The sequence below is a fragment of the Cryptomeria japonica genome, chromosome 4 (assembly GCF_030272615.1).
Source record: "Cryptomeria japonica chromosome 4, Sugi_1.0, whole genome shotgun sequence".
Classification (NCBI taxonomy): domain Eukaryota; kingdom Viridiplantae; phylum Streptophyta; class Pinopsida; order Cupressales; family Cupressaceae; genus Cryptomeria; species Cryptomeria japonica.
The window spans coordinates 255105757-255129467 of record NC_081408.1 but is presented as its reverse complement, the minus strand read 5'-3'; the positions used below and the strand labels follow the sequence as shown (position 1 = coordinate 255129467).

General features: G+C 35.3%; 1 protein-coding gene across 3 annotated transcripts in view; it reads right to left on the bottom strand.

Annotated features, from left to right (window-relative positions):
* LOC131065551 (uncharacterized) overlaps positions 1–23711 on the bottom strand; it is a 247724-nt gene that overhangs the window by 23078 nt on the left and 200935 nt on the right. For all 3 annotated transcript variants that reach the window (XM_058000092.2, XM_058000090.2, XM_058000091.2), the window contains exons 6-9: positions 19845–19985; positions 19509–19650; positions 19265–19423; positions 9985–10145 (exon numbers count right to left, since the gene is read on the bottom strand). In XM_058000092.2, the coding sequence (XP_057856075.2) occupies positions 9985–10145; positions 19265–19423; positions 19509–19650; positions 19845–19985 (603 nt within the window). The remainder of the gene's footprint in view (positions 1–9984; positions 10146–19264; positions 19424–19508; positions 19651–19844; positions 19986–23711) is intronic.

The following is a 23711-nucleotide window of genomic DNA, read 5'->3' as shown; positions in this document are numbered from 1 at the left end:
CCCCTCACGAGGGTTTGAGGGTGAGAGTGAGAGGTAGAGAGATGGGTCTAGATCTTGGGGGAGAGAGGAGAGAGAGAGACAAAGAGAGGTAGAGAGAGGGGATAGAGGAAGAGTGATAGGAAGAGAGATAGGTCTAGAGTTCAAAGCAGATAAAATGAGTGAGATAGAGAGCAAGAGAATGCTAATAGTTGCCTGCTGAATACTGAAATTTGACTGTCTAAAAATTTATAAGATCTTCTAAAACCTAGAATTTGCATTATAACTCCTAGAGATATGAAACCACTCTCAAACATCCTGCCAATATATTTCTTATACTTAAATGTTATATTTCAAGTGTATATTTTGATAAAGAGAATGAGACTGACTTGAAAACAAAGATGGGGACTTAAATGTTATATTTCATGTATATTCTTGGAGCATGTCATAAACCAAAAAAGCATTGAAATTTTGAGTCCTACAAATTCAAAAGTGGGAGTTGGTGCTTCCAATGGGTTGATGCTCACAAATTAAATGAGGGGTTGGTGCCACTAGTTTAAAAGTGGGAGTTGGTACTTCTAGTGGGTTGGTTCTCACAAATTGAATGAGGGGTTGGCACCTACAAAATTTGTAAAAAGAAGATTAATAAAAAAATTATTTTGTCGTGGTTTTCTCCCGTATGGGTTTCCATGTAATTATCGTGTGTTATTGTGTTCTTCTCATGTGTGTGATTATTGATGTTGAGTTAATGATGTTATTATGATTAATAAAAGTTTTGAATTGGTAAGAGTTGCATTATATTGATTCACGCCCCCCCTTCCCCATCACTATAATTGTGTTCCCATCAATCCCACGACCAATAACTTGGAAAATATATAAAGGCCTAAAATAGGTTTAAATCTACCACCTAGAAATAGCCACTCTAGATGTTGACATGAAGACTATTTGCTTGGCATCTTCCTCTAAAAAAGTGCACTTTGATTAACTTTTAGATAGTGAAACCAATGAAAAGTGTGCCTTATAATTTTTTGTAAACCTTTCACTTGCTAGGCGTGCTTCAATTATCAATTTTCCATCATTTAGGAGAAGAAATTTAGTGACAACACCACTCAAAAAGTGTGCCCCATATTTGTTGTTTTAACCCTTCGTAGAGATCACTTTAGTTACCACCACTTTTTAACCTTTTAGCAGAGTTTCAAGTGGCTTTTGTTGATGAAAAAGTGTGCCTAGGTCCCTTTTCAATCCATTTTAGTTTGGTGATCACTTAAGTTGTTGCCACCTTTTGACTTATGTTGGCGAAAAATTTGGATGGTTTTGCAATAAAAAAAAGTGCAGTTTCTTTTAAGTTCTTTTCCTCTAGTTGGTGGAATTTTGTTTGGCAATTGCTAGCTAGAAGTGCACCTCACTTTTATGTCTGTTTCCTCCTCCTTACCTTAGTCACCTTTCACTTGTCCTCTTGCCACTTAATTGACTGTTTGGCAAAACTTTTGGGTGGCTTTGGCATCCAAAAAATGTGCTTCACCTTGCCCTTATTTTCCCCTTAACCAGCTAACACATTTTCAAAACCATTTTGCCACTTTTATGCATATGCACAATTTTAAAAGCCAATTGCCACTTCCAAAACCTACATGCATTTTTTAGGTCAATTTGCCACATTTTTTCAAGGACTTTTACTTAGTTGAAGCCATTAAAGTGTGTGCTTTAATTTCTCAATCTCTTCCTTGGATGCTAATCACCAACAAGTTCCCCACTTTTCACCTACCTTAGGCAGAACTTCCTTGTGGCAATGCCAACCCAAAAGTGTACCTTGTATGCTTGCTGATTTTTAGTGGATATTTTACCATTTACTGCCCAAAGGTGGATACTGCGATTAGTTTTTCCATCAAAATTGTGCACTAGCAGAGAAATCATGTGGCAAAGCCACCTTAGATGCACACATGGTCTATCTTTTGCAACTTTTTGATGTAGAGATGGGATACACTTAAGTCTACCAAACAAAGGAACTCTAAAAGGAGTTCATCGACCTCTTTGAAACCTTCATAACATTCACCATTTCATAGTTGCCTTTCACTGTCGTAGACATCATTAATTAGAAACCTCATCAATCTTCTCCTTGGAAGAGTAGAACTCGGATTACCCTACGAGAGTAATTAGCCAAAATATTTGACCAAGAGCATACAAGCTTTTGCAAACTAACTAGGAAGATCATCACTAATCTTGAAACACAAATAATGATAGATTTGATTACAAAAGTAAACAACAAGTAATACAAACATTGAGTATCATATTGGCACCAATAGGACAAAATTGTATTTTGAACTTGCTTTCTATGCAAGCAAACTATTCTTAGTTTGGAAGTTCTAGTTAGCTTTTTATTTACTTAACATGCAAAGTTTTGTAAACATTATAAATAAGTTTCATTTGCACTTAGTTTTCAATTAGTAAGTTTATGGCTATGGTTTTCAAAGAGTAAGTTTATGCAAATTGGTGTTGAGATTGTTATTCAAAGTGTCCTTTGATGTTCATGTTTAATTGTGTTGTGAATTGAGTATAATTTAATAATTATTGAGATCTTTGTATTGTAGTCTTTATTAGAGTAAGTTTTGCAACTTCATATGCAACTCTTTGTATTTAATTCACTTAATAACATTATACTTAACTTTGTCTATCTCTATGTTTAGATGTAAAGAGCAAGCATTCATTACATATTGTAGGTGTTTTCTACATTAGATAGACAACATAAATATCATCTAGTGCAGACGTGTTGAATCGCCTTGTGCCCTAGCTTAAGAACAAAATGGTAGGATTTTAGTTTAAGTTTGAATCTCTCATACAATCCCTCCAAGTTTAAGTATTTTATAAATTTCAGTATAATAAAACATATCATTTCCGTCACTCTATCAAAAGCAAGGTTCCCTTTATAATTCGAAGAAAAGTTTTTCTTACTATTGTTCCACCTTGTGTTGCAAAAAAAGGTGCAAATTAAAACCCTAGCAAGCCACAATGAATCTTTTTACCGAATTTAAAGGTTTTGAATACTTCTAAAACTAGATCCTCAATTTGCTTTGGCCCAAGAAAGGAACCTATCAATGTGAGGTGATTGTCTTTCTTTGAGCAGCCAAAGTTTTGTATTCCACTTCATCAATTGAGAAAGATATTAGTGGTATAGGGAGTTGAGCTGGCCGTTTCTCCCAAAAGATGCATATGTTCAAGAAACCAATACCATCCTAGTTAAGGATCTCACAAGAGGCCATTAAGCCATGTCACGAATCCTAAGGTGATATGCTGCACACTTACCAACAATCTACCCCTTAGCATTACCCGAGGAGATTCGAACCTATGACCCTGCTTTGATACCACTTATAGGGAGTTGAGCTCGCTGTTTCTCCCAAAAGATGCATCTGTTCAGGAAACCGATACCACCCCAATTAAGGATCTCACAGGAGGCTGTTAAGCCATGTCACGAATCCCGAGGGGATATGCTGGACAATTACCAACAAGTGGGGCTTCCTTTTAAAGATGGCTATCATTTTCCTTTTTTCATGGGGAGACTTGACTTGAAAACTATCAATTGAGCATGATATTTGACTAAACCTCTAAGTTCTTCCCTAACAATTATGTAATACTTCAGTTTGTTCAACCTTTAGTTGATTCCTGAAAGAGCAGATCGATAATTGTTAATGGTGCAATTTGTTGCATGGGGTATGAGATGAGGTAGAGATGCATCAAGGTTGAGGCACTCAATTGCAACATCAAGCAATAGAGTGAAGCAAGAAAAAAAAGGTAACAAGAATTAGAACAGATGGAGAAAATCAATCTTAAACCCTACAACCATGTATTTAAACCAATGCTCCCCATGGACATGTCCCCACCCTTGTACCCCCTTTCTCATCCTCGAAAAATTTTGAGGACTCGGGGACATGGAAACTTGGGGTACCCATTGCTTGAGACAGACCCTTATACTAGTAGTTACTGAAACCCGAGCTCCAATTTTGATACAGACCTACCAATTGCATCTGCTGATTAAGGACAGCCATATATTTTCTGTGTTTTTCGTCATTTTATAGTTGAAACTTGGAGCCTTTGGGCATTTTGTTATAATTCTTATATAATATATATGCACACTGCCAATGAAAACATTTGAATCTTGTTGATTTGTTAGTCAATTCACATGTGAAATCATAAATCAAGTCTAATGTTATGTATTAAGCTTCTATAGTGTCTATGATGAATGCTTTATCAATATTATGATACGAATATTTGATATTTCTATATATTTTTTTAAATTTCTTTTTTTATATACCAATCCCTTGTCGTCCCCTTAAAAATGGCCCAAAAATACCCCCATACCAGAAACACGTCTTGCCATACCCTACCATCCCCATCCTTGAAACTTGGGAGAGCATAGATTTAAACACCTACACTATAATATTTTCAATTGGTCAGGATCTTCTAAAACCTAGAATTTGCATTATAACTCCTAGAGATCTTAAACCACTCTCAAACATCCTGCCAATATATACATGAAATTTTTCCTTTCTTATACTTAAATGTTATATTTCATATATATATTTTGATGAAGAGAATGAGGCTGTTTTAATCTTGTTTCCTCTCCTCCTTCAAACCCTACAAACCTGTTTTCAGCAAGCAACAATGCCAAATGAGTGAAAAAAGTACAAATAAAACACTTAAAATCGTGGCTGGGCGTGTTCAGTGAATGGCGCGAGTCCAAATGAAAGACTCGTGAGTCCGAGTGAAAGACTCATGCGAGTCCACTCAAAAAACTAGAGAGTCCTTAGTCCATGGGAAGGACTCGCTAGGACTCGGCTCACGAGTCCTTGGCAAGTTGACTCAACCCGCCAATGGACTCACGAGTCTTGGCAGGTCCTACGAGTTTTAAAACTGTGAGTTGAAGAATGAAAACCAAAGATGTAAAAAAAGGTTGACTGCCAAAAAACATAACAAAATAAGTAGTGTATATTCCTTTTCAAAGATGAGAGCTTTTTTAAAGTTGAAATACAGACATTTAACTTTGACATAAAGCTCTGAAAACTTCAAACAGATTTTAATGATGGTAATGGCACTTCATTTGTCATGCCCCGTCCTTGATCATCATATTTTTTCCTAATCAATGAATATAACCTAAATGTAGCAATTAAATTATACACACATAAATTGAACGAATGATTCAATAATCGGATGATTACATTGAACGATATACACACGTATATATAGAGGTTACAAGACGATGTTCTATAATTAGAACATAACGTTAAAGTAAAAGATTAAAGAGCTAAAAGCTAAATTAAGCTTAAAAGCTAATTAACTAAAAAGAAAAAGCTAAATGCTAAAAAAAGCTTAAAAGCTAATTAACTAAAAAGCTAAATGACCATTAAACAAGGAACTAAATATAGGTGACTAAAATATAATTAAATATTCTAATACCCTCCCTTAATGGTCATTCTATCTACTAACTACCCTACAGAAGACACTGCAGGTCTTTTGATCACAAATGAAAAGAACAATCTGTTGTGGTGGAGACCCTCCCTGGATCTGAAAAGTGTTAATGACCAAGAATACCAAAAGCCATCCAAGCTAATGTAGCCTTCACACGCGAATTAGAGATCTAGCACACACGAATTACTGAAGCTTGAAACAATGATTTTGAGGAAAAAATCAGCAAACCCTTTTGCAGAAGAGTACCAACTCCAAAACTGACTGCAAGATACCACGGTTGCAGATGTTCGCCCTAGCAGGTGCGACCCAAACTGACTGCAACAAAGCACGATTTTGAGGAAAAAACTGTCAAACCCTGAAATGGGAACCCTTGAAAAGAGAATTTACGATTTTGAGGAGAAAATCAAAAAACCAAGAAATCTGAGGTTACAAATCATCGTTTTTGTGGAAAAAAACGGTAAAACCCAGATAACTAAAATCTTATGCAAATATCGCGGATTACAGATGAGATAATTTTTAAGGGAAAATTATAAACCTAGCGAACAATTTTTGAGGAAAAAATCATGAAAACCCTCCCATAATTTTTTGTGGAAAAAAATCAGAAAACCGACAAAAAAATTTCACGAAAAAATAATGAAAACCCTGGGACATGTAAGACGATGTCTGGCCTAAATCAATCTAATCAAGGCAACGATATTCAGATATCGTGAACATGCACTGTTTCCAAGTGTTGTGGTAGTTGTTGAACTTTTGACTGTGTTCCAACATGATGTTGGTCAAAGATGTCATCACAAAAATGGAGGTTGAACGAGGTCAACCTAGTGAAAGCATGAGACAAAAGAATCTGATTCAAATATCAGAATAGAAGCAACTGCACAAAAAATCTGAAACCCTGGAGGAGAACTCTGGCACAAATTCTAAGGCGCAAATTATGAAAATAGATCAATATTATGAAAGATATTTTACTCTAGTAAAGATTGAATAATAAAAACTCTTAGAAATTTAAATTCAATCTTGAACTTATTTTAGTTATAAAACATGAGTTATCTAGGGTCGGGCGGACCATAATGTCCCGACTTTGAAATAGAATTTAATAATAAATAATAATAGTAAAAATAAAATATTTTTACTTAAATTTAAATTATAAAAGAATAAATTTAATTAAGTTAATGAATGGTCAAAAGACAAAATGAAAAGTTGTGACTCCCTCAAACATGAGATATAAAATGGAGAAGAGAACCTTATTTAAGGGGGGATAATTTGGGGGAATCAGAAGTGCAGATCTGATTGTGAAAAGTGGCGTCCCTTTCAAAGGGCAGAAATAATGAAGAGTTGCACTCTTTCAAAGGGTGCTAATGGTGAAAGGGTGTGTTTCTTGCCAAAGGGCATACATATGAAGAGGTGTGACCTCTCCCTCACATTGAGAGACATAAAAGAAAGGAATCAAAAGCCTCTAATAACAGCACCATCGATCAGATCAGATCAGAACTCTTATTAAGTTACAGGCAGTAACATCCTTGTTCTTGGTTGTATCCATGGAGATTATGGAAAAGAAAGGAAGAAGCATACACAGCAGAGATTATTGAATCATAGGAGAAATATAAATAACAACCTTAAGATAAAGGAGAAGCATCTTCAGTGTGATGTCCCCTCCTAGTTAGACATAAGCTTTCAGCAAGATTAGCCTATCAGTTGAGCCTTGTAGGCTAGTGAGACTGGATAGAGGGTCCTTTGAGGCAGATACCATGTCAGTGTTCAGTTAATTATTGCTCGGGAATTCAGTTGGTTCAGGTTTGGCCTTCGTTTGGTTCAGTTTCTCATACTTAGTCATTTAGTCCAGAGTTATTATTTTTAGCAGGGCACCTGAATGCATTGTGGTTGGCATGATTGATCCTGGAATTTAATTGGTTTGATAAAATAAGGAGTTTGGCCTAAGTTATAACTTTTAATTATTATTAAAGGTAACTTTAATAATAATTAATACTTTAATGTTATATTATGAAATGTTATATTTACACTTTATGACTTGAGGGTCAGTTCATCATTAAAAGGGGGCCAATTATAATTAATGTCTTGGGCACCAACTCCTAGGCATTATTTTTAATATTTACCAAGTGCAAATAAAGATGAATTCAAGCAATTTAATTCTTAATGGCTTTTTGGGAGAGGGCCGACTTCATGAAAGAAGTATACAAGCTGCCAAGAGGGAATCGATTTCATTATTGAGCATTTTGACAAACTTCTTTTCACAATTTCTTGAGCGCTAGAGAACAAAGACTGGGGTTTCTGAAATTCCAAAGCTTTTTGGCATTGGAAGGCGTAGCTTCTTCATTGCAGCAGCAATCTGAAGGTGTGAGATTATCATCTGAAGTTGCTCTACAGTTGGCTTCATCCAGGAGTCAATTTTGTGCAGATTGGAGGAAGAATTTCAGAGTTTTCAATCAGATTTAAGGGTCTGGCATAAGGAGGATCTTAAGACTGTGTTTTGGTGATTATTGGCACATATTTTAAGGCTGTACGACCTGCTTTTTGGCAGCCATTACTGCAGCAAGGAAGTTGCTAATGTTGGGAGGGCAATTTTCATCAAAGAAGATGCAATAAATTCCAAGAAAATTTGAGAGAAGGCATTGGACCTTTAGGAAGGCTTTGGCATCAATTTCAAAGAAATTCACATCTGATTTTGGGAGAATCAAATCATTTTGAGGCTGCTTATTACCAGCAGAAGTACAGAAGTGATGTGTTCATCTTTTATCAGGTATGCATGTGTGTGTAAAGACTTTAAAGAAAAATGAATAATGAAAATATATGGTTTCTGCAGTATCTACTTTTTGTATCGATTTAGTTTTCAGTTTTGAGTATTCCTATGTTTTTATTCGCATTGCTTTTTATATCAAAAACACAAAAAAGGTACAAAATTAAGAAAAAACAAAACAAAACTTCAGTAGTTTACATCCGAGAATTTGAGTAGCACCGTCAGAGAGGACTTGGGGTCTTCACATTCAGTAATCAGCTAACTGAAGGGATCAAGAACAGCGGAACACCAAGACATATATATACAACAAATTGCTCCATTAGGCGAACTGTGAGAAATTAGAAATATAAAGGACCAGCCAGCATTACAACCATATCATCAGTTAATGCAGATCTGGTATGATCTTCCCTATTCATGACTTTATAGCATAATAGACTATAATTGCAGATCGAATGTCTATTAAGATTATACAATACCTTGTGATCAATTATATTAGGTGTATCATTCTTGTTAATAAACAATACAATAAGAATTTATTTATAATTACATAATTATGAATGATATATGTATTTCTTATTATATCCGGCATAAGGAACAGTCAATGATGGACAATTATATATATTGAGCAAACTGCCATGATAGTAATATAAGGAAGTACAAGGAGGGAGAATGGTGATGAGGTCCTCCTCTAGGTATGCCACCTTATGGTAGTTGTCCGATGGTCCCATGAGGCCAAGGAGGTGTAGACAAAGTCCATCGCTCTGGACTTAGAGGGGAAGCACGTTCCGGACACCCTATTGTATCTTTTGGAACACTATCATGGTTGATTATTGAATTAAGGGAATTCTAACCACAAGAGAAGGTTAATGATGGAAGTGATGAAGGGGAACGGTGATTGGATACCTCACTAGGTAGACCACCTCATGGTAGTTGACCGATGGTCCCATGAGGCCAAGGGGGTTTTGGCTCTCACTCCACTCTCGGGCCTAGGGTAGAGGGTCTCTTGGACACCTTATTGTTCCTCCTTACTCCCACTTTCTTATGGTTGAGTTTCAACAAGGAATTGGACAAAAACTATGCTTAAGTTAATGTTCCTAACCCTAAGTATAAAGAAATTATGCATGATTGTCTTTCTTAGAAGATTTATATTATTAATTATATACATTTCAATGGTTTCCTAACCTAGAAGAATATAATTAGTGTATATTCCTTTATCGACCCCAGCCCAACATTAAGGTAGAATAGAATAGACTGCTCTGTATTTGAAGGTTGACTGCAAAAAAACATAACAAAATAATTAGTGTATATTCCTTTTCAAAGATGAGAGTTTTTTTAAAGTTGATATACAGACATTTAACTTTGACATAGAGCTCTGAAAACTTCAAACATATTTTAATGATGGTAATGGTACTTCATCCCCTATCTCTAGTTCTTCCACATCCAAATTTGATTTGTTTTCTATTAATTTAGCATTTAAACACTTTTCATTGGCTACTGGACAATTAGATGTATGAAATGCCAATGCATATAACACTGAATACAATGCAGAAATATATAACATGGACCGTTTTGCATATCAGAATCGGAGAAAATCGATCAGTAGTATGGAAGATATTTTACTCTAGAACAATAAAAACTCTTACAAATTTAAATTCAATCTTGAACTTATTTTAGTTATAAAACATGAGTTATTTTTAGCTGCCATTAAAAAACATAGAAACATCTATAAGTTCACCATATTTGGATTAATCACAGCCAAAATTTAGAAATTATACTTTAACATAAGTGTTTAATCTTACCATTCCTTGTTGAAGTTCAGCTTTATGATTATAGACCCAGTGGAGTCTTCAATCTTCAGAAGGAAAATACTATTGCTGCTATCAATAGTACGACCAAGAAAAGTAACCACTCCATATAAGGAAAATTTTGACATTTTATCTCGAAGGTCCACTACAAACAACTATTAATCGCAAACAATATATAGTTAGCACTAGCCATTCACACTTTCACAAAATCCATTAAGAAAAGAAATCAAATCAAATGCCATCTGTAAATATGATAACTATACAAGATGCGTTCAATTCTTATTAAAAAAGTTGAAGCGTATAAATTATATTGAAATAAATTGCTATTCGAAAATTGCATCTTTCAAAGTATACAATTAGTCATCAGAGGCTAAACATGAACATATGATCAACAAAGACTATTGACTATTAATAGATTACAAAGAATTTGAAAATAAATAGGTGGATATCCAAATCCTCCATTGGAATTGCAAACAATAATATCAAGAAAACGTTAACGAACCACAAAAAACCCATAATTAGAGTAATATCTGTTATGTTTAATTCTACATTTCCCACATAGTGGATTTTAGAGGTGCCATTTAAGCATATGAATGGATACCAAAAAGCCTTTATTTTAAGTTGATGATTGATGACATAAGTTTATCATTTAGTACCATGTGTATATGCTTGGAAATCGCCTCACTAAAATTTCTTTCAACGAGACTTGTCGGCACACAAACCTCCTAAATTCAAGATTGGGTCAGATCACTTTAAGAGCTTTCTGAGGTGATTTTAGGTTTTTTGTATTTTCAGCTGGTTTATTTTCTTATAATTCTCATGTGTTGTCAGTGTGAAATGTTAAATTTTATCTCAAATGAAATCCAGTGAAGAATACTTCTATTTGTAGGTTAGATGCTTTCATTTCTTACTGAATTTATTTGTTTGAATCCACAACTCTCATTCTATTGAATGTGTTGTACAAATTAAATTATATTGTGTCTATATTAATCATTGCATGTTCATTTATTTTATTATCTTTTCTTCATTTTAATAATTTGAAACAGTTTCTTGTGTATACATGTTCAGGGTTTTTCTTCTTTCGTTTGTTCTTTCACCTTCCTTTTGCTTTTCTTGTATCCTTTTGTGTATTTTTTGGGTTAAAATAGACAAAAGTCCCCACAAAAACCCTAACTATACAAGGGAACCACTCCTTCTAAATGTAGAGGAAAACTGTTAATTCAATAATGATTTCTCCAATTGTTGTGAGCATTTGTTACCGCCCATTGGGCAGGCTAAGCTTATTTCAACAAATATTGCAGTGACAAATCTGTTCACTAACACAAGCACAAAAGATGGCCAAAAGAAATGTGCAAGAGTAAGCTTTCATTAAACTAGATGAGGAAGAGGATCAAGATAGAGAACAAAATAGTCTCATTAAAGAATTTTTTACTCCAAGGGCACTTCATCGCTTCCCAAGCAGCTCACTAATGGGTTCCAATACTTTACCTTTGATGGTATTGATAACAATGTATATCAATTCCATCAGCTAGGCTATCTCTTGATGGACTTATCTTTGGCCAATCCATAAGTGACCCCTTCCCTTTTGTCAAAATCTAAATTGCCATCCCCTCTCCTATCTCACACCTCTCATCAACCTTTCACCTTTCTAGCCATTATTGAAGGTTCTTTATACAAACACCATACTCCAACATCTACATCTTCCATTTTTTAATTGTAGACCTTGTTCCACCACCCTAACCTTCAGGCTCCTTATGGAAAACTTGACATTGTTGTGCTAGCCTCTCCTCAATGACACCCAAAGGCTAAACCCTATACCTACAAAACTCCCACCCTAACCAAATTGTTCGTGGTGGAATTATTTGGAATCTACTCGACAGTCATTGACATCCTTACTCAAATTCATGATAGCTCAAATTTTTGGATTGTAAAAATAGGAGAATATAAATCTTTGGTTCTCATCATGACATAATGCATCGTCGACCAAGCATGTCTCTAAATTGACACATAACTCTCTAACTCCAACAAGCTGAATGCCTAGCTCTTGGACTAAAAAGTCTAGACTTTCAACATTTATGATTTAAAACATTGGAGAAGATCCTTTTTGTACGACCCAGCTTGTAAATTTGTGGAAGAGCTCCTTATGTGCCTCTATGTTAGTGAACCAAGTAGTTAAATGATGCATCACTAGGTTGCATCCACTTCCATGGTTTTAGTTGTTCTTTATGTAAACATGCGATGTAGGTATGAATCGTTTACACTAGATACGTGTGATGTATGCATGAGCTATTCAATTTTGTACCCATGATGTGTGTAGGAGCTAATCATTGTTGTACTTGTATGTATGAACTACTCACCCTATGTATAGGTGATGTATGCTCGAATCAATCCATATGTGAACTTGGGATTATGGAATGATATGACCCCTATATGAATTTGTGAGTTTGTCCACTAATGATTGGTATCGATTGGTATGGAACTAGCACTTGATGGTAGTTTGTTATCATTCTATTGTAATTGGGCTTTGTTGATATCTTATGCTTAATGAATAGTCATGATTTAAAGATGAGATCAGAGATATCATTCAAAAGAAGAAGATAAACTCCCTCTAGCATTGGTGTTTGAAGTATGAAGCCTCTAATTCCCAAGCATGATATATAATCAAGGTCATCACAAATGAACCCTTGAGGTTTAGATATAGGTCTAGTGATGATCTTGAAATCGTGAGCTTACCTCTTCTAATGTAAGCATTTGAGTGGTGGCATGGAGTCATCACCACAATGATGGATAGATAGGCTATGAAGTCAGCACTTCTAGAATGGTTAAAAGATACTTGGTGGATTAAGTTGGTTGATATGAATAATAATAAAAAAATTAGTAGTAATTGAAGGGTAGCTTATACAACCAGCTCCAGGGGACTAAGTTTTTCATCAAAACTAACTTGACGCCAAGCAATATCAGTTTCCAATCAAGCAATCAGATGTGTAGAAAACTACTTTCAAATCCAAAGAGGTCTTCTTCAAGTGGTTAGTCATACCTTTTGGTTTGACTAACACACTTCCCACCATTATGAGAATGACAAATGATATACTTAAACCATTCACTTATTCCTTAATTGTTCTCTATTTCAATGATATACTTGTCTTTAGCAAAACATGGGAGGACCATCTGCAACATCTTCAATAGCTACTGTTTAAACATAAGCCTGACATGCCCATCAAGAGGTAGTCATAGGAAGTAATCAAATAGCTGAAAATATTGGAAGTGTCGTGTCAAAGTCCCAATACACATAGCGATAATTCTCAAAATAATCTTTTCCTCTCTAAAGTTTATGCACCATATTGGTCTGACGATAAATATGATTCCTCAAACTTTCACCGTTTAGTATTTATTTTTCCTAAACTTAAATTATAGCTGCAACTAGTATATTTAAACCCACAGCCCATAAAATTGACAAATTCCTTAATACATTCCACGGCAAATTTTTATCAAGTTACAATAATAGTCAATGGCTGCCGATCTCGCTATTTAACTACACATGGCAAATAAAATATTCAATATATTATAATCTGATTACCAAAGCAAGTTTCTTCATTTCTGGAATAAGCCTGAAACCTTTTTTCCTGATAGAAAATAGTTACATCTCTTATTTTTTGAAACAAGCATTCGAACCTTCACAAATTTGTCTCCAATGGAGACTTCACAAATTTGGTCCAGATGTAGACTCCATCGCGAATCCACTAAAGAGATGAATAGGGTTTCCATCCCATCCACCAAGAAATCCTGAAGGTTTCCATCCTCAGGTTTCAAAACTGAAAGCTAAAAGCTCCCAAATTCTCCAAGAGAAAATAATAAACCAAGCATAAATCAAGCCTCCAAAATAAACCTCCCACTATCCTTTTTAAGCCCATTCCAGTGACTCTTCGCTATCCTTCTGCATGCGTCTTCATATTCCTTTCTTGACTCTTTATTTCCCTTTCTTTAATTTAAATTGAAATTAGGGAAATAATATTAAAATTACTTTATTAATTTTTTCACTGAACTCACCACTAAAGTCACTTTAATACTTTATTACATAATAAAATTAAGTTGTCATTAAATTTATTATAATTCGACAACTTAAATATTAATTATTTAATTAATTTCTAATGTCCAAATAGAGGGGACATTACAGTCCTCCCTTCCTAGAAATAGCTTGTCCTCAAGCAATCTTGAACCTCCATCAATACCATGATCCCAGTAAACTTGTAAACTGCTCCATCACATATCCTGATACAACTGAACCCGATATCTTTGTAAAATTCTGTAACAATATGAAGCAACCCACTAAGATGCAAACCATCCTTCATTAAAATTCTTGGATCCCATGGCCATATTGGAAAACTATCACTCTCATTACCTATTGACATCTGCAAAGTCTTTGTTTGCTCCCCTTGTGTACTGGTGGGCTGCTATAGTCAAAGAGTGATTTTTCTTCTTGCCTTTTATTCCCACTATGTTTTCGCTGCTCTACTCTGATATAATTATGAACTGGAACTCTGCTATCATATGATGCGCTGTCACAAATGTGTGTACTAGTATTCCTTATGTTCATGTCATCAAGAACACTCCACATGAAATGGAAGATAGTTTTAAGTTCATCTCCAAACGTACTCACACACATCCCTTCAAAGTTGTCAGCAGCAATAAGTTTGGAAAACTGATTCATACTCACCCCACAAATGCCTTTGTTGTCATGGATTGGCATGTTTTTATCAACATCAAATTTCCAAGTGCTACAGAAACTATTATGTTCACACAATTTCATACAATCAGTTGAAATTATCACTGCAAAATCTGGAAATTTCATTATTAACCTCATTGGACAGCTTTTAAACATTGAATTGTAAGATAGAGACCAAGTAACCAAATCTGATATCTCATCCCCAATTAGCTGGTCACTGCTCGAGTGCAACCCATTCAACAAGTTTGACATATGTAATACTCTCCTATTGGTTAGTGAGGGAAATAAATCATTTTCTAACTAAGAAGGATGAGTGCCGCCTTTGGAAAACCATGCAAAATCAAATTGCATTATCTTCCTCTTAGTTTTTACACTCAACTCTTTAGTACTACGATTCCCATGTTCACTCAAACTTCTTGCTATATTCATACAAGCAAACACTTTACATACCTTATGCTCCCTCATTATGATAATCTTTAAGTAATAAGGAAAAGCCATACCTTGTGGCAAACGTGAAACAATAAGCACATCCTCATGCCTAGAACTGAAATCTCGAGCATTAGCAACGTGATTTACCAAACTCATGTCAGCCTGAAAGTTCATATGTGACATCTTATGACAAACAAAAGCATAACTGTTGTTCATCATCATGGAATTGACATTTTCTTCAAATCCTTTCATGGTAACTTCATAGTACTCATGCCATTCATCCCCTAATTTTGGATGCTCATCAAAAGTGGATGTTCTATCAGGTGTACGCCTCTGAAAAATGCCTGCATAAGCTGTTATAACAGCACTTCCATGTTTGCAATCTACACCTTCCTGTAAGACTTCCTCCTCCAATCTCAAGAGTTCATACAATTGATGTTCTTCCCAATCCTTATCAACATATAAAATCAACATACTTAAGATGTAACCACTTAACTCATGATGTTTGTTGACCTGCAGCATAGTTCCTTAAGTACTCTCCAGCCCACTTTTACTAATCTTTGTTTGTCCATCCATCTGGGGGTGATAACTCGTACTAGGAGTGAATTTAGTGCCAGTTGAATGAAATATCTACTGCTAAAAGGAGCTTATGATTTTGGTGTCTCTATCACTAACAATGGCCTTGGGTAAGCCATGTTACCAGAAAACCTCTCTAAAAGATTGGTCAGCCACCAGTAGTGCCCTAAACAACAATGGCAAAAAAAATGGGCATATTTAGTTAACCAATCAACTAAACAAAAATTAGTCATTGCCAATCATTTTAAAAGGACCAATTCAAAAATTCAAGGATATGCTTTCCCATTTTTGGTTGTGAATGGGCAAGGGCTGTAGTAAACCTAATGAGGAAGTGTGCTCTGCTTTATTTTGTTAGCATTTAGTGCAGTCTCTAACATGTCTAAGAACATCCTTCTTGAGGCCCTTCTAGGAAAACCTCTCTCTCAGCTGCCTACAAGTTTTGTAGAAGCCTGGTTGGCAAGCAATGGGTGGATCATGGAAAACCCTTGTAATTTGTGCAATCATTTAAGCTCAGGTACAAGGAGTATTCTGTTCTTATATAGTATAAGGCCATCTTCCACAGCTAACTTCACATTCCCATCCAAAACACTAGTAGCAAAGGCATTCATGGCATATTCAGTCATGATAGAAGCTTTCCAATAAGCAGCAATAGTAGAAACGGCATAGAAAGTAGGCATAAGAGAAAGAGCATCAGCAAGCACATTCCCTTTACCATAGACATTATATATCCACAGTCCGTTGCAATTAAGTTAGATCACTTCTGGTAAAAACCATGTACTGAGGACAAAATTACGTTTCCAGATGAGGATTTTTGACAAGCAACTGAAGATGTGATTCTGCCACAGATGGTTCTAGGAAAAAAAGCTAGAGAAGACAAAAAACAGACTGTGCATTCCCCTTCTCCTTCTCCTCCTCCTCCTCCTCTGTGATCATGGCCATTTACTATAGCAACTAAACGCCTCAAGGAATCAGAGATGTCTAGAAAAGAGAATTCACAAGTGAAACACTAGAGCATTTGACTCCTGCACAAGTGAGGATAACTGTTGCTGTGGAAGCTCAGCTGGCAAGCCAATTGCAAGACAGCCCAAGCATCAAATTTGAGTTGCTACTCCTTCACACCTTTGACTCACCTACAACAGCTTTATCAAAGCAATACAAACAAGGAGAGCATCATTTTGAAAAGTCCAACAAACAATCATCTGTGTTGCTTAATACTGGGCAGGTATTATTAGCAGCTATATGCCAAAGAAAGAAGAAGACAACAAGTGGTGTGCCACACATTTACAGTCAACCTGTTACTGGAGCTCCTCAAGAATATCAGGTCCAACAAGAATATCCAAGTGGAAGACAGAACCTTGCTCTGAAAAAACAATTTACAGTACAGTAGAACAGAAAAAAAATTCAAATTCCCAGAAAGAAGCTCATGTCTCCAAGAAATTCACTAAAACTCAGCTCTGATTTTGCTTTCCTTGCAATGATACCACAAGTTAACTTATACCAATCAACAGAGATAAACAAAGGATGAAGTGCTGAAACCAAGAAACATACATTCCTAACTTCATTATGGTAAAGAAATATATCATACATAACTGTACTAATGCCTCCAAACGAGAAAGAATAATCATGTGTGACCTTTCACCTTCCAATCCTTCTAAATATCCTTTCAATATTAAATATTATTAATTTAACATTCTTTGGATCAATTTGTAATGTCCCCGATTTAAGCCTGGAATTGTTTGAGGAGAAGTAAGGAGGAAATTTATTTAATTTAATATAATATAAGTTCTCTCATTATATTTATTTAAAATCACACGTGAGATGACTTTATATTTTATTAAATTAATAAAGTGACTAAAGTATAAAAATAAAATAATTAAAAAGTCACTTAAAAATAATAAAATGTACCTACCCTTTTCTAGAAGGAATCTTATGAGGGGTTATGAAAAGAATAAATAGAAGAGGGAAATGGAGGGATGGGTATCAGTTGTTCAGTTATCTCTTGTTTGAATTGTGGAACTGCAGGCTGTCCGCAGAAGAGATCTTAGGGAACGATACCTCCCTTTGATCAGCATAACTGAAGAGGTGAAAGACCCTCTGAAGGGTTGCTTAGAGAGTGAGGAGCACTCAGCTTCTCATATAGAGCTAATTTGGAGATTTCATATCAGTTACAGCAGTTTGGAGATTGCTTCAGACTTCATTATGCCACGATTTGTCATGGAGACATGTTAGATGCAAGTTATCATTGCTTGACAACAGCATTATTGTCTATAGAGGAAGGCGATGCTATTATGGAGACTTAGACGTGAAATCGAAGTGTATTGCAGACTTATATCAGAAATTGTGCAGACTTCTCCAAACCCTCGATTTGGCTAATTACTCATTATTGATGCATTAAATCACAAGTTGGAAGGCAGCGATTTCAATTAGGGAGCAAGGTCATTCCATTGAGGCTATTTTGAATGAACTTTGGTAGCAATACAACCTCAAATCAGTGGTCTGAGCAGACGGACCTGTGCATAGAAGAAACCCATCGATTTGGGTGATATCACTTTGTATAAGCCTTCGAACTTGCAAATCAGTAAGGCACTATCATGTAGTATTGGGACCGATCAGTTTGGAGGCATTCTGGAGTTTATTTACTGCCATCTACATCAACATCTCAGACTCCATTCTCAGTTGCAGGCTGATCTAGAAGGAGTTACGATTTGCATCTTGGAGGAGGATATAGCTTGTCTCATCATCACCTCTCCTAGGTGATCTATAACAGGTTCATCAGATACCATTATTTCTTGATCATTTCAGTTGTTGTGTATGAGTTCATGAGTGCCATTGTCCTCAGAAAATCTGAGACATAGTTATTGTTTCAGTCAATGTATGATCATGTAATAGCACATAAGGTTGGCATATGAATAAAGTTTAAGAAGGAGTTTCTGACTGCATATTGTATAATCATTTTCTGAGGTTGCTTATCATCTGTTTGACAAAATGTCAACTCATAGTTTTCCTTGAATGAAAGCTTTAATTGTTATTGTCTGCTGTCACTACATTACTGGGTCATCACACTTCACTATTTGAGTTATTACTTATTTATGAATGAACTTCATTAAAATTTAGTGTGCAATGTCCCTTATACCACATTGAAAATTAAGGACAGCAAGCTAACCTTGGTTAGACAAGTGTTTGACGTAATATCCCAGCAAGAGAATCAGGAGTTAAATATCAGAATTAACTAGGGACATTACACAATTCCTAACATGGTTAAGAGAGACACGCTTATGATTCACATGCTAAATTGCAGACATAAAAAAAAAATAATAACAAATTACAGTTAAAAGAAACCAACTTCATTGAAGCAATGACATTTTTGCCAATAATGCCATCCAACGTCAAACCACACCTTTAACATCCACAAATGAGTCCATAAATTATCAAATAAATCTGTTAATGGATGTTTGATTGTGATTTATTAACTAAAACTGGGTCTGTATTCAATAATATCTCTTGAGGCACAGAATAAGATGCTTAACATGTATCAGAGATACTTACCCGAAAGGGAAAATTGCTGAAGTCAAGAGAACCTTGAGAATCACAACGCAGCAGCACCTGAGATGTTCTAGCTCCTTGGAATCCGCATTCCAATGTGGTACAATTAGAAATATTCAAAGGCCTTGTTAATTGAGTCAGGTTTTGTGAAGGTAGGATCACCTGATGAAGAGAATGCCTCTATTTCAGTTTCAACTTTTCTATGCCAAACACTTGTTACAAATGCAAGATACACATTATTGCTTACCTCCTCTTCATGGTAAACATATGGTACACAGTATAGCCGTGTTGCACTACCATATTCAAGACAAATTCCTGCAGATGTCCCTATGCCACAGTCGGAGTCCTGTGCAATAAAAGGCTTTTCCAATGCAATCCAACTACCTTCACTGTCCAGTGTCTCAATTAGAATAATGTAAGTATAATCTTGAAATTTAATCAATTATGAAGAAAGGAACATCAATAGGGAAGCCATAGCATAGCACGTGTGAAACAAACAGGGTGGAACACTAGATTTTATGACGCTATAATTGTTCATTACTTGGACAATCATTTACATAAATCTTTCTTGGTTCTGCATTACCTGAAGAGATTTGAGAGAAGAATTTGCTCATCCCACACAATAAATTCCAAGCTGCTACCACAATTATCAGTAATAAATATTTGACGTCTTTTCAAACGACCAGACTGGCCTTGAACTTCTATTGCTCCAATCTTTTCAACTCTGCACAGTACATGGACCAACTTAATGATTGGATCTTAAGATAATAATATCACTATTGCAAGGAACTTTTTCAAATAACCATGCAAAAATGCAACTCAACTGATAGAAGACAAGTATTCATTAACTGTTCAAGAGGGAAAGCCTCCAATTTCCCAGTGACACCATACCAAAAAAGGCTTATGTGATCATGCGAAACCTTTCAAATTATATTTTTCAGTTAAAAAAATGTCATATTAAAACATGGGCAAAGCAAGAGATTTATTAACAAAACATGTAGTAGAGACAAAACACATCACTCTATCTTCTTACATACCTTTGAAATTAGAAATCACATAGCTTTCTAGAGCTCACTCTGTAGAACACAGGTTTACTACTAACAGGGGGGCTGAATCAGTAGTAAATAAAATTTCAACTCTTATCCAATTAATTCTTTTGAAAGACTTATTCAAAGCTTATAAACTTAATTCTGAAATGAAAGCACCAAACTGAGATCTGAAAGATACGCCACAAAGAAATCAATGCACAAAAGATTACATGGAAACCCAAGATGGGAAAACCACCATGAGAAATGCTGCTAGGATCTACTGTCCAAATACAGCCTCACAGTTAATAAGTTTACAGACTGTTAGGGCACCAACCCAAGGAATCACTGAATCCCCTCTGAGAGCACCAACTCCCAACACAAATCTCAATATAACAAACTGAGCAACAACTCAGTATCCTTGAATAGCAAACAAAAGAAAGTTATATATCAACCACCTTATCAGTATTTTCTGATCTGAATAATTATAATTACAATACTGTTTGCAAATACACAGGTTTTCACAAACTGAATATTAGTTTCATGAAATACTGTTGAACACCTTTGCACTAGATAATATTAGTATTCTGCGAAACAAAATGTGTATGATCTGAAAACCATTTGTACCTTCAACAACACTGTCTACACAAACTTGAACCCAAAACCATAAAAAAAAATGTCAATAAGTCACTGATGTTATTCACACTTATCAACAATCTGTATCTGCAACCAGTTATTCAGAATAACTTAAAACCATTTCACATAAGTTACTATGAATGAAGTTACTCTTGGTCTTGCTGCCTGAACTTCAACAATAACTGTTACCAGTCACAGCACTGTCATTGTAAATGATCTTCCTTTTTATAACAGCATCACATCTGATATCATCTTCCAAACAGAACTTTTTGAATCAATTCATTCACAGAATATATTTTTTATTAACAACAACACCCTCTTCCCTATCAACTTTAATATATAGATGAACCTTTTTTATTTCCATCAAATGAGTAGATACTGGATAGTTACAAACCTATCCAAGTCGGATGTGACTGATAACCAACTCATAAACTACCTAGCCTTTCTTACGTTAGAAATGATATTGCTTGATTTATTTGTGGTCATCATAAAGAAGTCTAGAAGATCCTTTTAGTTATACAGGTGGCCAGAATTAGTTGTAACTAAGGTACAACTCATCAATCTGTTATGTTTAGTTATAACCAAACTTTTTAATAACTTTGCCATCCATACAAAGTTTGAAAGTCAAGTCAGATATATAGTTTGAAATGCCTGAATTCAATATTCTTTCTTAAGTCTGAATCTGATGATAATATGTAGTTCTCAAGTCTGAACCAGATGATAATAAACAGGAACGTGAGAAAGATACCAAACAACATATGCAGTCCAATATCCACCAAAGATTATGCAGAGTCAAACATATGCAATCAATACATTGTCTATGGAGATAACTGTAATCAGATAGAAGGTACAGATACCATCATTTCATGGTATGTTTAATATTTGTGCTGCTGTTAACATTATTAATGTTGGTATGAACCCACAGATACATGCAACCAACTTCAATACAACGAAAAGCTCTAGTCATCATCAATCCTGAGATTTTGTTCAATGTGACATCAATGACAAGTATGCCAACACACTCGACAACAAGAACATACTGACAGGATTTTGCCTTTCTGCAGCTGTATCTGATTGAAAACTTTCTTTGTTTCTCTTGATTAGATTTACTGCACTAAAATTATTTCTCTATCAAAAGGTGTGTTCCCACATATATGATTAAAAACTCCCTATCTTAATAGAAGGCATCCCAAGTGACAAATGTTGAACATCTGTCTAAGATTGAATATGCATTCAGGAGATAATCTCTATCCTTCATAGCATCAGTTCCTTTTGGAGTTGAACAGCATTTTCAACATATCCTTAATCCAAATATATTTAATTTTCAACTGGCCAAGCTAAACTGTACCTAGTGGATGTCAGGAATTTGAAAAATCCCATGTGTTATTCAATTACAAGAATCTCATCTTATAGCTAATATTTTATTGTAATGTCCCCTTTTCAGACCTAGTCAGATAATGCTTCCCATTAGCCTATTCCTGGGTTCCCATAGGCTATTTCATGGTGGTTAGGTGCCTCTTGTTTCCTAGGAGAACTCGATTTTTTTTTTTAAATTCTGACAGCTTTGTGGATGTGTAATCGGTGTTCTAGTTGGTGGCAACGCTCTTTGTAGCATTTTAGGCCTTTTTGGCTGTTCTCTACAATTCTTGGAGAACACTATTAGTTATAGTAAGTGCTCATATTGGTATCTGGCATTATTCTTCAACATTGGTTATGCCTCAGCATGATTGGTTTCAGCGTCTGGTGCCTTGGTAGGGCTTTCCTCAAAGTGATTGGAATTATTTTAATATTTGCACTTAAGTTATAAAGTGACGTTTTAATATTGATACTCTAGTGTTAAATATTATAAAGTGAAGTTATGTTCCCCAAGTTGTATGCCTACGAAAAGGAAACTTGGAAATTAAGTCATTTTAGATTGTGAATGGGGCCTTTTGGAGAGAAATAAATTAATATTATATTTTAGATTCCCCTTTTTCCCACGAAGTCTATATAAAGGGGTTTTGACTCTCATTCACATTCATTTATAGATGCACACATACCAAGATCCTATCGAAGTGATAATAGAGTTCTTCCAAGAGTTGATTGAGGATGCAAACCCTCATCAATATAGCTTCTTTTTGATGGTGAAAGATTTATCCTAGAGTTCAGGAATTTGGGACTTCAAAAAGTAAGATTTACGTGGTGTTTTGATATCAGATTTTGGAGTTTGTGTTGATGATGAATTGAAGAGATTTTTATGTCACTTGCAAGGGTTTTTTGTTAAGGGGCCTTTTCGAGATAAATGAATTAATATTATATTTTAGATTCCCCTTTTTCCCTCCAAGTCTATATAAAGGGGTTTTGACTCTCATTCACGTTCATTTATAGATGCACACATACAGAGATGCTATCGGAGTGAAAATAGAGTTCTTCCAAGAGTTGATTGAGGATGCAAACTGTGATATCCCAGTTATTTTTTATTTTTTTTAAGGCCAACAATAGTCATCCACAAACAGATAACCCGTTAAGGTTAGAAAGCATAAACTGAAACATGCTGGAAAAGCAACCCTTCCACTTTCTGATCACCAAGTGCCCAATGTGGGAAGGTGAGAGCATACAGTGTTGAGGGGATCATTAGCTTCAAATAACTGGAAACAATACAATGCTTGGGCGGCAAGCTAGCCCCTTTCGTTTATCCAGCGGGAATGCAAGAAACTTGGAGATGAACCAGCCAAGAGAGACACACAAAGGCACAAATCACTCAACTGCAATATTTCAGCGGGAGGACTTAAATTACATAACAATCTCAA